Source organism: Lactuca saligna, chromosome 5, assembly GCF_052625555.1.
Source record: "Lactuca saligna cultivar CGN05327 chromosome 5, ASM5262555v1, whole genome shotgun sequence".
Lineage (NCBI taxonomy): Eukaryota > Viridiplantae > Streptophyta > Magnoliopsida > Asterales > Asteraceae > Lactuca > Lactuca saligna.
In genome coordinates, this window is record NC_136421.1 from 281,397,403 (window position 1) to 281,414,080 (window position 16,678).

The 16,678-nt window shown below is 39.0% G+C and overlaps 1 protein-coding gene across 1 annotated transcript; it reads left to right on the plus strand.

Moving 5' to 3' along the window:
• Nucleotides 1–14,791: 14,791 nt before the first annotated feature.
• On the plus strand, nucleotides 14,792–15,388 carry LOC145046770 (uncharacterized). The gene has a single exon (XM_078995039.1). The coding sequence runs from the start codon at nucleotides 14,792–14,794 to the stop codon at nucleotides 15,386–15,388; it is 597 nt and encodes a 198-aa protein (XP_078851165.1).
• Nucleotides 15,389–16,678: the final 1,290 nt, after the last annotated feature.

Here is a 16,678-nt window from a genome sequence, read left to right on the forward strand (position 1 = left end):
CTATAATTGTGAGAGTGTGATATCATCTGATGATGTCAATCCAACCTACATGTATGGACTGGACAAAATTGAGTCCTTCATTAAATCCAAAGACCACAAGAACATGCTTAAAAATCTTTTGGATGAAAATGACAGACTTAAACTGAGAACCGACACCATGCAAAAATTTGACTCTTTAAACGCCAACGTAAGCTCAGAAAACAAAATTGATGTTGAAAATGCATCTGAGCTTAACGAGGACGATAACATGAGCAAAATTTCTGTAGAGGACACGGTTGACTGCTCAGAATTTATTAAAACCGAGCCTGAAAATCACAAGAATCTAATTTCTGAAAATTCAGTGGAGTTCGCTCGGTTGTCCCATCAAAAGTCCCCAAAATTAGTTGAGAAAGTTGTTGTGTATCAAAAGGTCAGGACCACTCCAAATCAAGTATACAAGGTAACAGGAGTAACCGAACATCAAACAGCTGAACTTGTAGCCATTGTAAACGAAGACAATGCTGATGGCTGTGATGAGTACTTTTGGGAAGCTCCAATTGATAATGCAGACGAAATCATTGGTTTATCTGAAAGAACTTCCTGGAAGAGCAAAGGAAGATACATACCCGAACCCTTGAATAAGCCGAACAACTTCGATGAGCCGAGCACCAGTGGTACAAAAGATATTCCTCAGAAGAATGATCACTCGGCAAAAGAAGACATTCCCTCGGCTCCTTCAGCTCAAAGTAAAACTCCTGCAGTTCAAAAGGAACCAGCCAAGGAGTCACCAAAAACGAAAGCAAATGTTCATCATCAACCTTCTCAGATGAGGAATAGGAAGATAGAAAGGAACAATAGATACAGGAAGAATCTTTCTGAAAGGAAACAATTCTGGCATTCCCAGAATGCATATTTCTCTCATCTAGACAAGAATCTAAAGGTTGAAAACAATCCTGAAGGAAAGCTTGAAAGTCACAAAAACCGAAAGCCAAGGTTCGGTTCACAAGAAGATATCAACCGAAAGCCAAGGTTCGGTTCACAAGAAGATATCAACTGAAAGCCAAGGTTCGGTTCACAAGAAGATATCAATCGAAGGCAAAAGTTCGGTTCTAAAAAGGACTTCAACCGAAACCAAAGGTTCGGTTCCAAGGACAGTTCCAACCGAACGCAAAGGTTCGGTTCTGAAGTCAAAAGAGAACAAAACTCTAAGGTCATTCCCTCCAATGATCAAAAGCAAAAGGGTCACCTAGAGTCTCGAGCCCGAAACTTCTCTCAATCCAAACCCTCCTGTTCAAGTTCTTCTCGTTCTTCTAATTCCTCTTCTCAGTCTCATAATTCTTCTACTCCCACCGATTCGTCTCCATCTTACTCTAAAGCTGATTTCTCTTGTTTTCAAAAATCTCATTCGTCAACTAAGCAAAAGTGGAAGAAAAAGGTCAATGAATCCCAACAAGAATCCAAACCTAATTCACCCAATCCTAACAAAATAAAATTTTTTACCATTAAAAGGAAAGATGCAACAACTCTTATAAAATGAACTTATCTTGTTGATGTCTCTCTTATTGTTCCCGTTCCCATGCAAAGCTCACGTGGACCCAAGAAATTTTGGGTTCCTAAATCTGTCTAATTTTTGCAGGTTATAAGTGACGAGCAGTTCGACGAAGAATGGTACATCGATAGTGGCTGCTCACGTCACATGACAGGGAGGAAAGAGGAGCTTAGGGAATACAGATCTCTTGGAAATGGTGGCAACGTCAAGTTTGGAAACAATTCTTTTGGCACTATAAAGGGATACGGGATGATAACAAATGAAGACTTTACTATAAGGAAGGTGGCTTATGTGGAAGGACTCCAACACAACCTCATTAGTGTATCTCAGCTTGTTGGAGGTACAGGTCTCAAAGTCTCGTTCGATGATGAAGGTTCTGAAATCATAGAGAAAAAGTCAAAGAAAGTGATTCTCAAGTCAGAGCGAAAGGGTGAAATGTTTCCCTTAAACCTTAAACCCATCAAAGGAAACCCAGCTATATGCTTGTTGTCAAAAGCTCAATCCGATGAAAGTTGGTTGTGGCACCGAAGATTATCTCATCTTAATTTTAAAGATATCAACCGTCTTGTTACTGGAGGTCATGTTAGGGGCCTTCCATTGCTCAAGTTCGACAGGGATCATCTGTGCGATGCATGCGAAATGGGGAAGCAGAGTCGTCAAAGTCATCCATCTATAATCAACACAAAAGTTGTTAAACCACTCGAATTACTTCATATCGATTTGTGTGGTCCATCATCTATCGAAAGCATCGGTGGTAGCAAGTATATTCTTGTTATTGTTGATGACTTTTCACGATTTACATGGGTGTTCTTTCTAAAGCTCAAATGTGAAGCGACTCAAAAGATGAAAGTGTTTATCAAGCAAATTGAAGTACAGCTTAAGAAGGTTGTTCGCAACATCAGAAGCGACAATGGTCTCGAATTCAAGAACAGGGAGTTTGAAGAGTTTCTTGCAGAAAAGGGAATAAGTCACAATTTCTCAGCTCCCTACACACCACAACAGAACGGAATAGTCGAAAGACGAAACCGATCTTTGTGTGAAGCTGCCCGAACCATGCTAAGTTTCGCTTCCTTACCTCTTTATTTTTGGGCTGACGCTATTTCAGCTGCTTGTTTTACACAGAACAGGTCATATCTCAACAAGAGGTTCACGCTAACTCCATATGAGATACTGAACAACAGAGAGCCAAATGTGAAATTTTTCCATGTGTTCGGCTCAAGGTGTTTCATCTTTAATTCTAAAGAACAACGCAACAAGTTTGATGTCAAAGCCGACGAGGGAATATTTCTGGGTTACTCGCTCACATCCAAGGCATACAGGGTCCTAAACAAGAGTTCGAGAAAGATTGAAGAGACATATTATGTGACCTTTGACGATACCTATGTCAAGAAGCTACAGGCCAAAGAAGACACCGCAGGGGAAATCTTTCCTCTAACTGGCCAAGTCACAGTCTCGGTAGCCAATTTATACGATAAATTTCTGGAGCTCTTTGACGAACCAGAGAAAGCTTCACTCTCGGAAGCAGGTGCAGCAGACACCAAAGTTGATCACATGAAGCAGATTGTCGAAGATGTTGCAAGAAGAATGCATGAAGGAGAATCAACCTCTGACAACTCTCCATCCAACAACGCTCAAGTCGAGGGGGAGCCAAGCGCTCAAGTCGAGGGGGAGCCAAGCTCACAAGTCGAGGGGCAGCCAAGCTCACAAGTCGAGGGGGAGACAAGCTCACAAGTCCAGGGGGAGCCAAATTCTAAATCTTCAACCGAAGGTCCTTCATCAACCGAAGAGGCCTCAACACCAGGAAGCTCAGTACCACAAGAAACACCTGAACCTCATGTTTTTCAAAGCTCATCAATTGAGGGGGAACATAATGATATGACGCTCGGTTACGATAGCCAATCTGAGCCAGAAGAAATAATTAATGCTGAACTAGACCCAACCTTTGATCCGAATTACCCTCCTCTTATCAAATGGACCAGAGATCATCCTGTCTCTCAAGTAGTTGGAGATGTCTCTGAAAAGGTCCTGACCCGATCACAACTGAAAGCAAAACAGACTTCCTTATTTTCAAAGGTTGAGTTTTGCATGTTCAACTCATTCGTATCAAAAGTTGAACCAAAGACAGTTAATACTGCCCTCGATCACTCTGATTGGGTTCAAGCAATGCAAGACGAGCTGAACGAATTTGAAAGGAACAAAGTCTGGCGCCTCATTCCAACTCCTCCAGATGCTTCGGTCGTTGGTCTCAAATGGGTATTTAGGAACAAAATGGACAAGGAAGGTAATGTTATACGGAACAAAGCTCGTCTGGTGGTAAAGGGATATTGTCAGGAGGAAGGGATAGACTATGAAGAGACTTTCGCTCCAGTAGCTCAGCTAGAATCTGTTAGAATATTTCTGGCTTATGCTGCTCACAAGAACTTTGAGGTTTTCCAAATGGACGTCAAGTGTGCATTTCTCAATGGAGAACTCGAAGAAACAGTGTACGTGGAGCAACCTCCTGGGTTCGTGAACGAAAAGCATCCAAATCATTGCTATATTCTGGATAAAGCTGTGTACGGCCTTAAACAAGCTCCGAGAGCCTGGTATGAAACGCTTACAAAATTTTTAAAGATGTCTAAATTCAAACAAGGTTCGGTTGACCCAACCTTCTTTCGCAAAAAGGAAGGTAACCACCTTATGATAGTTCAAATTTATGTCGATGACATCATCTTTGGCTCCACGAATCCCAGCTTAACGGCTGAATTCAGAAAGCTGATGGAGACTAAGTTTGAAATGAGCTCAATGGGTCCAATTAACTTTTTCCTTGGTTTAAACATAAGACAGGGACCCGAAGGCATCTTTATTAATCAGGAAGCTTACACGAAGACTCTCTTAGCAAAGTTTGGAATGATGGGAGACTCAAAAGTCAAAGTCCCAATGGCATTCGGCACCAAGCTTACCCCATCCCTAGACAAACCGGCTGTTGATATCACGCTCTATTGTCAAATGATTGGCTCATTAATGTATCTAACCGCTAGCAGACCTGATCTCATGTTTTCTGTTTGTTACTGTGCTCGATTTCAGGCAAACCCACGCGAACCTCACATGCTTGCAGTGAAGAACATCCTACGCTACCTCAAGCGAACCACCTCCTTAGGTCTATGGTATCCATCCAACTCAGGCTTCTTTGTTCAAGCCTATTCTGATGCTGACCTTGGAGGATGTGGACTCGACCGTAAAAGCACAAATGGTGGCTGTCAATTTCTTGACGGGAAGTTAGTCAGCTGGCAATCCAAGAAACAAACGTGTGTATCGCTATCTACTGCCGAAGCGGAATACATTGCAGCTGCATCATGCACGTCACAAGTGATTTGGATCCAAAGTCAACTTCGAGACTACGGACTCAATATGAAGAAGATCCCACTATATTGTGACTCTGAAAGTGCAATTAGGATCTGTCATAACCCAGTGCAACACTCCAAAACCAAACACATAGCACTGAGGTATCACTTCATCAAAGATCACGTGGAAGATGGAAACGTCGAAGTTCACTTCGTAAGAACCACTGATCAACTGGCTGACATATTTACAAAAGCTCTTCCTGAAGCATCATTCAATAAAATATTGCAAGGACTAGGTATGATGGAATCAGAGTCAATACCTCATGCTACCTCTCAAACTCAAACATAAGAACCGAAACCAACCGAACGTTCGGGTTCGGTTCAACTATCTGACCCACTCACTTCTTCAAAGATAGTTTTTCAATGTTGTATAATTCTTGTACAATTCTGTTTTTCCTCGTTTGATTCTATCTTGTCTCGTTCTTATTATTGTAAAAAAAAAAAAAAAAAAAAAAAAAAAAAAAAAATTCTTGTTTTCCTACATTCCCAGGTTTTTCAAAATTTTCTAGAACTGAAACCAACCAAAGGTTCGGGTTCGGTTTTTCAAAATTTTTTAGAACCGGAACCAACCAAAGGTTCGGGTTCGGTTTTTCAAAATTTTCTAGAACCGAAACCAACCAAAGGTTCGGGTTCGGTTTTTCAGAATTTTCTAGAACCGAAATCAACCGAAGGTTCGGGTTCGGTTTTTCAAAACTTTTCTCAACCGAAACCAACCGAAGGTTCGGGTTCGGTTTATCTCAAAAATTCCAAAATTTTTTCTTGTGTGTTAGTGTTTGTTTATGGGGATGCATTTGATGAAATACCTAAATGTCCCTAGAAGCATGCTGCTGTATGTGTCTCAAGCCTCATAAGATTTTGAATAATGGCCTTCATGACCTGGTATACACAAACCTTGTCTTCCCAATAAGGCCAATTCATCTATTCTAATCGTGAGCTACCTCACTCTTTTCTCACATGAGTTAAGAATTTCCTGCTTGGTCCTTCTTTTCGTAGTAGAGGTACTTTGTTCTCTTACACCATCTCTTCATTACTTCTCCACTACACTCATTCCATCATGGTAACCCTTGAGACTCTCAGAAATTACCACTGAGGTTTATGGTTACACAACATCTGTGTTTATGATCTTAGTATTGTGTCACTACGAACTAAGTGAAACCCAAAATCCCACACCTAACGAATTGACGGTGAACAATTAAATTTCTCAAGTTCTCACTAAAGAATTGATGAATGTACCCTATTAAAATCTCCAATTTTATGTGATTCCTATGAAATTGTTACAAACCCATAACATTTCTTCCCTTGGGATCTCGTTCTTATTTTTCTTTCTGATATTTTATTTTCAAGCTAGTCGTTTTTAGCCTAATTAAAAGAAGCCTTTCAACATTTCTTTACAAGTGGTTGATCGTAATTTCAACGGACATTCTTTTAAACCTTAAGTTCTTTCTTGTCCTGTGGCATTTAATGCGCGTGGTTAAACAGTAACGGCTTGTCCCTATGAAACGGCACTTATTGGGCGGCATGGTCCTAGGAACCTGACACTCTCTCTCCTACGTGATCATCGCACGTTCCAACTGTCATCCATAAGAGATTTGACCCGATTTTTCTCTCTCTTATCACCCACTATAAATAGCCCGTTACACCTCCTTTTACCTCTTTACCACTTTCAAAATTTCCGAAACGCAAACACTCCCATACAGTTTCCTGTTCATCATCTTCTTCTCACCTGCATCAATGGCTGACTCCTCTTCAGTTCATGCAACCTCACAAATTCTTCCCATTCGCCCACAACAATGTTTGGTCATTGATCTTAACCCAAAGGCATACGACCCCTACATGTCGCCGGTCATAGAGTGCTTAAAGTATTCCCAACTTGTTCCAGCACTTTCCAGAATCGAATCGGTGCCGATGGCGGCCCTATCGCAGGTCTACGCGACTGCATATTACGACAAAGCTGGCGACCGGGTATTTTTCGAGATTGGAGACCACAAAACCTCCGTCTCTCGCCCGCGTTTCTGCTCTTTGCTCGGGTTTGCCACTGACCATTCCAGAGTTCATCCGGAGTCGATACAGATTGGTCATCTGTACAACATGTTTTACAACATGGGATACACAGAAGTTCTTACCTCCGTTGCAAAATTCAAAAAGTCATGCTTGCCGCCACAATGGAACAGTTTATTTACAGTCCTTTTCAAGGGATTGTCGGAGAGAAGTTCAGGTTCAGATGGTGCAAGTCGTCTGTTCCTCACCATCATGTACGGAGTTTACAATGGGATCAACCTAGATTATGGGTTTGTTCTGTGGCAACAACTTATGCAAAGCCTCTCTTCTTCATCCCGACACTCTGAAGTTTTGTTGGCCCGATTCTGGATACTGATAACTAAATGGGCCATGGACAAATTCGATGTTCCCACTGCTGAAGGTGCATCGATGTCTTCTGTTGGTACTTTCCATACCAAGAAGATCATCGTCTCAGATGCATCGATGTCTTCTGTTGGTACTTTCCATACCGAATCTAAATCCTCATGATTGGATCGTCCTGTATAATATCCTTTTGACTAATGAAGCTGAATATGGTCCCATTCTAGACCATGTCAAAAGGATGTTAATCTGCTACATCATGGAGGTTGCCCTAATGGATCAGGAGGTCGCCACAGTCTTCAAGAAGAAACCCAAAATTGCTCCTGTGGGATCGGCCAGTGATCTCAATCAAATGCTACTGGGCAGGATCGACCCGAGACGCAACACAGTTATGTTCACTCGAGCGGAAGGACAGAAATGTCTCTTCGCTTTAGCTGACAAGCATCTTTACACCACAACCTGTTTGGAGCATGTGCTGTTCATTGTCAAACGGTGTAAAGAGAACTCGGCCGATGATGTCAAGTATTTTGAAGATATGATTAACTGGTACATCCGGTTTAGACAAACCATTCTTTCAATAACCAAATGTCTGTTTAGTACCGTGAAGAAGGTACCAGTTTCAGCTGCTGGACCAAGTAATAAGTGAAGGTCTCGCTCCAAATTGACGTAAAGGGGGAGATTGTTGGGCTGAAGATCATTTTTGTTGATTATGTCTTTTGGGCTCGCTTAGCCTAAGGCTTTTTGTGTACCGGTTTGGGCCTGTCCAACCGTGAACCTTTTATGTTTTGTATATATGTTTACGCTTGCATGCATATTAGGTTAAGGTTTTAGAGATCTGAGAATAGCGATACATCTAGACGACAACAGGTTTCTTTGATCGTTCTTGTAACCTTCCAATCCTCTACAGTTGATGTTCTTAATCGAGCTCTTCTGAGGATTTTGTTTAATCATTCGACTCGTTTGATTCTATCTTGTCTCGTTCTTATTATTGTGTTTTATTGTCTTTGTTTACTTACTTGTTCAAGATCTAATCGATCTTCATAGATTAAAAGATTGTTAAATGTCATCACTAAACTCATAAACAAGATAATTCTAAGTCAACAATTTACAAGCAATTTTGTTTATCATATAAAACAACAATTTTATTAAAACTTTGAGAATTATCTTGTGGTTGGATAACTGCAACCACTACCACATCATAAAAAACATTTCCAATGATCAAAAACAGTTTGTGGTAGTTTTCCTAATCCAAACCAGGCCAAGAAACTCGAAATTCTGCACACAGAGGCATGGACTCAACGAGTACATGATCCTGAATCGTCGAGTTGATAGTTTACTGAGTGCACTCGTCAAGTCTATTAATGGACTCAACAATTTCGCCAGTTAGATGCCAAAAATTCGAATTTTTCAGCTTTGAATAACTAGTAAGCATCAAATATAATAGGAAACAATCCTAGGCTCTAAAACCATTGTTGGGTTTTGAGCACTATAAAAATCCAAAGGTGCACATGCAACCCTAAATGATTTGGATCTATGTTTTCACTGATTATACATGCATTTTTCAATTTTTCCAAAACATTTTCCTAACTAGCATATTTGAACAATTGAATGATACAACTAGTTAGATGAAATACCTTTATGAAGGACTTCTAGTTCTTGGCCTTTGAAGCTTGAGCACCCCAAGTGCAATGCCTCTAATGGTTCACAAACACCAATATGTAAGAGGAGGATTAAGAGAATAAGTTACTTAGTTCACAAAGAAGGTGTAATCGATTTTGGTTCATGAGGGTTCTATTTATAGTGCTAGGGTTACATCTTTGCAAACCCTAATGATCTTTCACATTCTTATGCTCAATGGCTTTAACCTCCATGGAGTATCCATGGATTATTTCATTGGTTTAGCCTACCTACATAATCATGGGTCATTGTCCCACACTATAAGAATCATTTATTTACACAATCAATCCCCATATATTTAATTAGTCTCTTTTGACCAAAAAGTTAATTCCAAATTAATTCTTGATCAACACTAGTTAAATAATATGATTTCATAGTAATATATTATACTTGTAATATATTGATAAAATATAAATAACCTTATTCTCAAAAGTCCATCCTATCAAATTGCACTGGTGAAGGCAACCAAAAAGGACCATGCTACAATCATGTCAAGTACATCCCAATTATAGTTATGGGTTAGACACCAAATTCAACAATAAATTGCTAGTGTAGAGATTATATATGATAGAAATTGACAAAAAGGAGTGAATTGGACAATCTAGAATGGATATCGAAACCAACATGCATAGGTGTAAAAGATAGTAGTAAAGCTCCTACTATCTGAAGCACAGGATCCATGTTCGCGTCGGGAGAAGTGACTGATCGTCCAAGAAGCTAAGAGTGGTAATATTGTTATGATTATTGGTGTATTAATTAATTGTAGAAATATTAAGCCTTTCGATTCGATTAAGGATGGTCACTACGAGATCCATACGATGGGATATGTTACTAAACAGAGTGTTGATGAGATACTTGAGATGATTATGATAGTGGTGTTGTATGCAATTGGGAATAACAGAAGAGAATAACAGTGAGAGAGTACGTAGAGAGTATTATAATGATATAACTTTGAATACATGGTGATGAGTTATGTTTATACTAAAGAGAATGACGACTACGAGACTTGCAGCAGAGAGTTCAACGATTTGCTTAGACAACATATCAATGAATGATTGAATTTATGTTGAGATCTTGCAGATCTTACTAGAGGAGTTGCATGGTACTATTAAGTGAATAATTGATAAGCTGATAAGTTAATCTGGTAGGTTGGTTGGTAGTTTTGAAGAGTAGATTGCAGATATGCATGCTACTAACAAGAGTGTTCAAGAAATGAGGAAAGAGAGACCTTGGATTAGAGATACAGCTGGGAAAGAGAAAATAGGCATGGGGCCCAAATCTACTGAAAAGTATCAAGAAGTTTGTCAATGTTGGGCCAAGAAAGGTATGTGAGAAGAACCACAACATCAGGGATAATGGTGGAAGAACCCTCGTGTTCGTTCGGTGTAAGTTCAAATATGGTAGGTATGAACGGAAGGAACACGCTCGCTAGGACTGCTCAGTGGAGGTGACGTTATTACTTGGTTATACTAGTTCCAAATGAACATGTTTAGAGATAGGGGTGACATAGGTCCTAGTATCTGTGGTTTGCATGAAGTCGATACAGGGCCTTAAGACATAGTATATATTTATTCTCCATGCTTTATGTTTTTGTCATCGTACCATTCTTACATAAGTTTGGGTATATATGAAGGGCTATGTACTAGTTATAGTGTAACTATGTTCATGATGTTTCATGAGGAGGTCTACATAGCCTCAGAGATTCGTTACTCAACTGCCTTATTGATTACACATAGTAGTTATCCAACTCGTTTATATCTTGTGCTTTGATTATTAGTTGGTTAATGATTTTTTTTGAAATCTAATCCATTCCCTTGTTGTTGAGATTGTCGATGATAGGACGGTGACAGTTACATATGGTTACTGAGGTTTCACTTTATAGGTCCTTGGAAAGAGGTTACCGGTTGTTTTATAAGTGATATAGGAGTTACGCATACTAACGGAAATAGTTGGATGGACATGTTGGTTCCAGGATTGTCTGTCTTCACAAACAAGTACGGGTTCAGAACCAAGTGCGGGAGAACCATTGATTAAGAGTGATACCTTAGTCATTGTATGACAATATGTGTGATCATAGGGCTTGGAGTTACTCGTTGTGTTACAGTGTAGAGTATTTAGCCATTTGGAAGAGTACATATGGTGACAACGAATAAATGGTGGTTAAGAAAGGAGCAAACCATTTGATAGTTTCGTGGGTATTCCCTTTGAATATTTTTTGGGGGATACCATTTGTGCATCAGATGGGGTTGTGTATTAGTTTGTTTTGGGGTGTTGCATAGTGGAGCGTATGGAGGAAGGTCTCCTAAGTTTTCATAAAATGATTGATCACTTAGAATCTGAATCGTATGTCACATGTAGGATAGGTTGGGACTGGATCCATCCAAGGACATCAGTAGATGTTCATTGGATTCCAAGAGGGGAATATTACTTAGCATGATAAGAGTTCGAAGACTACATAAACCTCAGTATGGTAAGGAAGACTTGAGTCACATGCTGTAAATTTTGAAATCTCTATCCCTTAGAGTTGAGATGCACTTGGAAAAAAAGGAAGAAAGAAAAGTTGACAACCATCCAAGATGAATGATTCGGCTCAAGAACGAGGTATCATTGCGGCCTATTATGTATTCAAGAATATCTCGATTTCGATCGTTATAGTAGGTGCAACTTGTGTTTTGAGTCATCTACATCCACTCACAGTTTAGGTGTTTAGTTAGGCCCTAGTTTTGGATTATGGTGAGAGTCCCATTCCATCTTCTTGTTTCATAAAGTCTTGGAGGTTGGAGGCATGGTCCTAAAATAGGATAGTATTGTGTAGTTTCCAAGGGTTTGATACTTTAACTTGTTCTTGTCTACTATTATTATGGGTTGTGGGATGATGGTATTATACCTATAGGACAATGGAGATGACAGTAAGGCCGGTGAGTTGTTGTGAACTAAAGCAATGGTAAACGGGAACCTACAAGCTTGTGGAATGATGGTTGCATGCCTATAAACCGCAATGGTTGGTTATCGACATACAACTGGTTGGTATTGTATGCGTGTTAGACTAGTTACCCTAGTTGTTTGGTAATTGATAGATGAGGGTAACATAGTATGATGTTTAGAATGGGGGCGTAACATTAAAATCCCAATATCCTGAGTTGTTCAATTTAGGTGCAAAGCAAAACGTGTATAGTGGTGGATAGGTAATCAAATCATCAAATCCGTTGGTATTGGAAATTATGTCTTGGTTCCCTTGATTTATCCTCACAGGTGCAATCTCTTTCAACGGAACCCCTTTTCACCAGTCTTGGAAGTGGCTCAGAAAAAAGGGATTATAGACTTACCCTTGACAACATTTTTTCTGTCAACATGCTTAGGTGTAAATTTGACTGGCAACTCTTTCAATCCGAGAAAAATGAATCCATGATTACTTGGAGAATATAAATCCCACTCAAAGTCTTATGTTTCATTTGGAGATCTTCTCAAGGTAGAATATGATCGGTTGAAGCATTAAGCATAAAAGGAATTCTGGTGAGTTCTACTATTTGCAGCCCTTGTACTGGGAGATCGGAATGTGTCGATTATATCCTTTTAGAATGCCCATTTGCAAGATTGATCAGAGAAAAAAAATTCAAATGGCATGGTTTGCAAACAGAATCGTTAGTTCATATTGCTAGAGAACTTTTGCAATTTGCAGTATTACGGGGAAGATGCCTTAAGAAACGTGAACATCTTACTTTCATTTTCTACGGGGTGCTATGGAACCTATGGAGATATCATAATGAAAGATTGTTCCAACAGGTGTTCACTTCACCCTCTTGTGAAGCGAAGAGTACAAAATCCATGGTGTATTTGTAGTTGAAACACAGGGGAAAAGGAGCAATTTGTAACAAGGAGGAATGGACGCCCTCCCCATTTTCTTATATAGAAGTTTCTTTGTTCTTCTCCTTTTAACAATTGTATTATTTCTCTTTTCGTCCCTCATTTAGTTACTTGCTAGGTATGTACTTAACCCGAGAGTAGCATGGCCCATCTTGGTTGCCTTGACCAGAACAATCTGATAGGATAGATATTTGAGAAAGAGGCTATTTATGATTTATTAATATATATATATATATATATATATATATATATATATATATATATATATATATATATATATTATAAGTATAATATATTAGTTGTGAAATCACATTATTTAATTAGTATTGATCATGAATTAATTTGGAATTAATTTAGTGATCAAAAGAGACTAATTAAATTAATAGGGATTGGTTATGTAAATCAGTGACATATATATTGTTTGAGCTATTGATCCATGATGGGCTAAGTTTATGTAATTATCCATGAAGAGTTAGCCCACATGAGATATGGATCATAAACTAAGTGTATGGATTAGGGTTTACCCATGATCCTTGGAATCCTACACTATATAAATGTCACCCCTTAGCTAAAATTAGTTCTCCTAATGATTCTAAGAGAATCATAACCAATTTTAGAGTGTATAGCCTCTCTCTCAAATTCCTCCTTTCTTCATGGTATTTGTGAACCATTTCAGGCATCACACTTGAGGTGCTAAGCTCTTGAAAGGCCAAAAACTACAAGCTATAATAAAGAGGTACTCTTCTAATTTGATTTTATGATTCATGTACCAAAATTCTATGCTAGTGTAGGCTTCATGCTTTGAAATTTTATTGCATGTATAACTAGAGAATACTTAGATCCAACGTTATTAGGGTTGTATGTGCACCATAGGAGTATTATAGTACACAAAACCCAACAATGGTATCAGAGACATGGGTAGTTTTCTGTTATATAGTTACATTGTTCATTGTTCAAAGTTGAAGCAAACTGAAATTGGCTTTCTGCCAGACTGAACTCGCCAAGTCCATTGATGAACTCTGAAAGTCTATATTCTTGTGGTTTGAGCTAGGCATTAATTTTATATAGATCTTATTAGGGTGGCAGTGTATGTAATGCAATGTAGTGTTATAGACTTGGTCTATGTATGCAACCTCACTCATGTGTGCAGCAACACATGTGTGTGAGGCCGCACACAGTGTGTGCGGCGGCACATGCGTGTATGGCTGCACACTCGTGTGCTGGTGAGGGTACTATTTATAGGGGGCTATCTTGTGTCAGATGGTACTTGTTGCTGAACAGTGCAGTGTGTGTACTTCTCAAGGTGTACTTGACATTTATGATATAGATGTGTGCATGCTTGATGTTATCTCTCTTCTAATCCTTATACACTCCATTTTGATTGCTATTTGCTTCATTGATTACTGAATTGGATCCATATTTAGGGACTAACAATTGGTATCAGAGCCAATTTGGTATCAATTGAAGTATTTTAGAGTGTGAGGTTGCAAAATTTCACTGTTTTTGAAGTGCATTTGTCTGATTTGATCAAAGAACTGTTGTTTGATTATAGTTTTCAATAGTTTGAAATCAAGTTTCATCAAAAATCTAAGAAAATTGTGTGCGGGTGACATTTGAAGGTGTGTGGTTAACTGTTGAAGGAGTGTGATTGACTGTTGAAGGTATGTGGTTGATTGTTGAAGGTGTGTGGTTAACTGTTGAATGTGTGCGGTTGAATCGTTTTAAGGTGTGTTGCTAGGTGTGTACGGTTGAGTGTGATGTTAAGGTATGTATGGTTGAGTGTGTTGTTAAATTGTGTGCGGTTGTGTTTAAGATTTGTGTGCTATTAAAGTGTGTGCGGTTTGTGTTTGCTGTTAAGGTTTGTGTGCGGTTACACTTGCTGATTAAAATTCGAGTGATGTTAAGTGTGCAGCATTAGCGTGAGGCTGTATTTGGGGTTAAGTAATTTTGTGTGCGGTAATAATCATTTAAGTTTGTCAAAATGGAATCTCAAAGCATGATTGCTCATCAAGAGTTGGATGCAATTATGGGAACGACTACTCGAATTCCCCGATTGCTGTCAGCAGAAGGATTTCCAGAATGGAAATATCGAATTGAAAAGTATATCAAGATGAAAGATTTCAAAATTTGGAGAAGTATTTTAAGTGGTCCGATTCGGATTACAACAACTCTAGAAGATGGCACTATAATAGACAAACAGGTTGAAAACTACATTGATGATGACTTTGAAAGAGTCGAGGAACAAGAAAAGGCACTCGCTACACTCACCATGGCATTGTCTCCTGAGATTTCTCAAGGATTTCATGAATACACATCAGCAAATGCATTGTGGGAAGCACTCATAGAAGTCTACAAAGGAAATGAAGACATGAATCAAAGTCGACAAGACATGCTCCGACAAAAATTCAACATGTTCAACTACGTCTTTGGAGAAACACTAGAAAATCAATTGCAAAGGTTTGTCACACTAACCACTGAAATGAGCTCTGGTGGTGTGATGGTTACAAGGTCCGAGATCAACAAAAAGCGGCTAAATTCTCTTCCAAAATCCTGGGGCATGAATGTATCAGTGATTTAAAAGACTAAAGATCTGAACCGATTGAGCTTAGCCGAAACAATGGCAATCGTCAAAGCTTGTGATCTTGATGATAAACAAAGAGAGATCAACCATGTCAACTCGTACTCTACAGCTAATCTTGGAATTCAAAACAAAAACACTGCTTTCTCAAGCTTTACCACTCATCAAAACTCTCAAGTTTATCTTCCTCAAGTTCAACCTTATGCAGCCCATCAAACCATACCATACAACATACCTCAAATGCAACAAACTCAAATCCCTCAATCTCAAAACATACCTCCAGTTGTTTCTAGTATTGGTTCTTCCACAGCTTTTTCAGTTCAAAATCATGGAATTGGTTCTCAAGGTTCATTTGCAAATGAAAAGGAAGAAATCTGGATCTCGCTACCGGATTAGTGAACTGCTACAATGCCTTTGTAGCCGGAGAGCTCTCTTCAAAACTCTCATTCGCTGACATCGACCAAATCCATCCCGAGGATATGGAAGAGATGGATATTACTTGGAAAATGGCCATGGCGGTATTCAGAACTAAACAATTTTCCAAGAAAACAGGAAAGAACAACTGGGGTGTACATTCTGACAAGAAAATGGGATTTAGTAAAGGAAAGTTGTGTTGTTACAATTGTCATGAACCTGGACACTTTGCATGGGAATGTCCAAAACCATATTAACGAGAGAACTCTAAACGAACCATGGTGCCAGTGATGTATGTCCACAACAACAACAACAAAGGATCATCTTCAATAAATCAATCTACTAACTTGGCAATGGTGGCCCAAACTTCTAGCTGGGAAGATCAAATTCAGGCCCTAAACATTTCAGGACCTGAAAAGGCACATCTTGCTCAAATCAAGGTTGAAGATGAAGAAGAAACAGAGGCAGATCCAGAAGAAGAAATGATGAATCTTTAGTTTGCATTCATGGTGCAAACCACTCCAGAATCGGTCAAACCTGAGGTTAGTGAATTTGGTTGTTCTCAGTCTTGTATTAAAGCTGTTAAATTTTTGAGAGATCAAATAGAGATAATCAAAAGAGAGAACGATGACCTGAAATATGAGGGATACACACTTAGGAAAAATCAAAATCCCTTAAAGACTCAATTAGAAAATAAAACAAAGGACTTTAAGAAATTGCAAGAGGATTACAGCAACAAATGTGAGAACTATGATCATCTCAAAAGAAAATTTGATGTTGTAACCGCGGAACTTAACACATTAAAAATCGTTTTGAAAATGTTGAATTTAATTTTGAAAAATACGATGGGTCAAGTGAAACAATTGCAAAAATGAT

What these genes read in the sequence shown, in the direction of transcription:
- LOC145046770 (XM_078995039.1), top strand. Translation starts at nt 14,792, where the DNA reads ATGGAATCTCAAAGCATGATTGCTCATCAAGAGTTGGATGCAATTATG.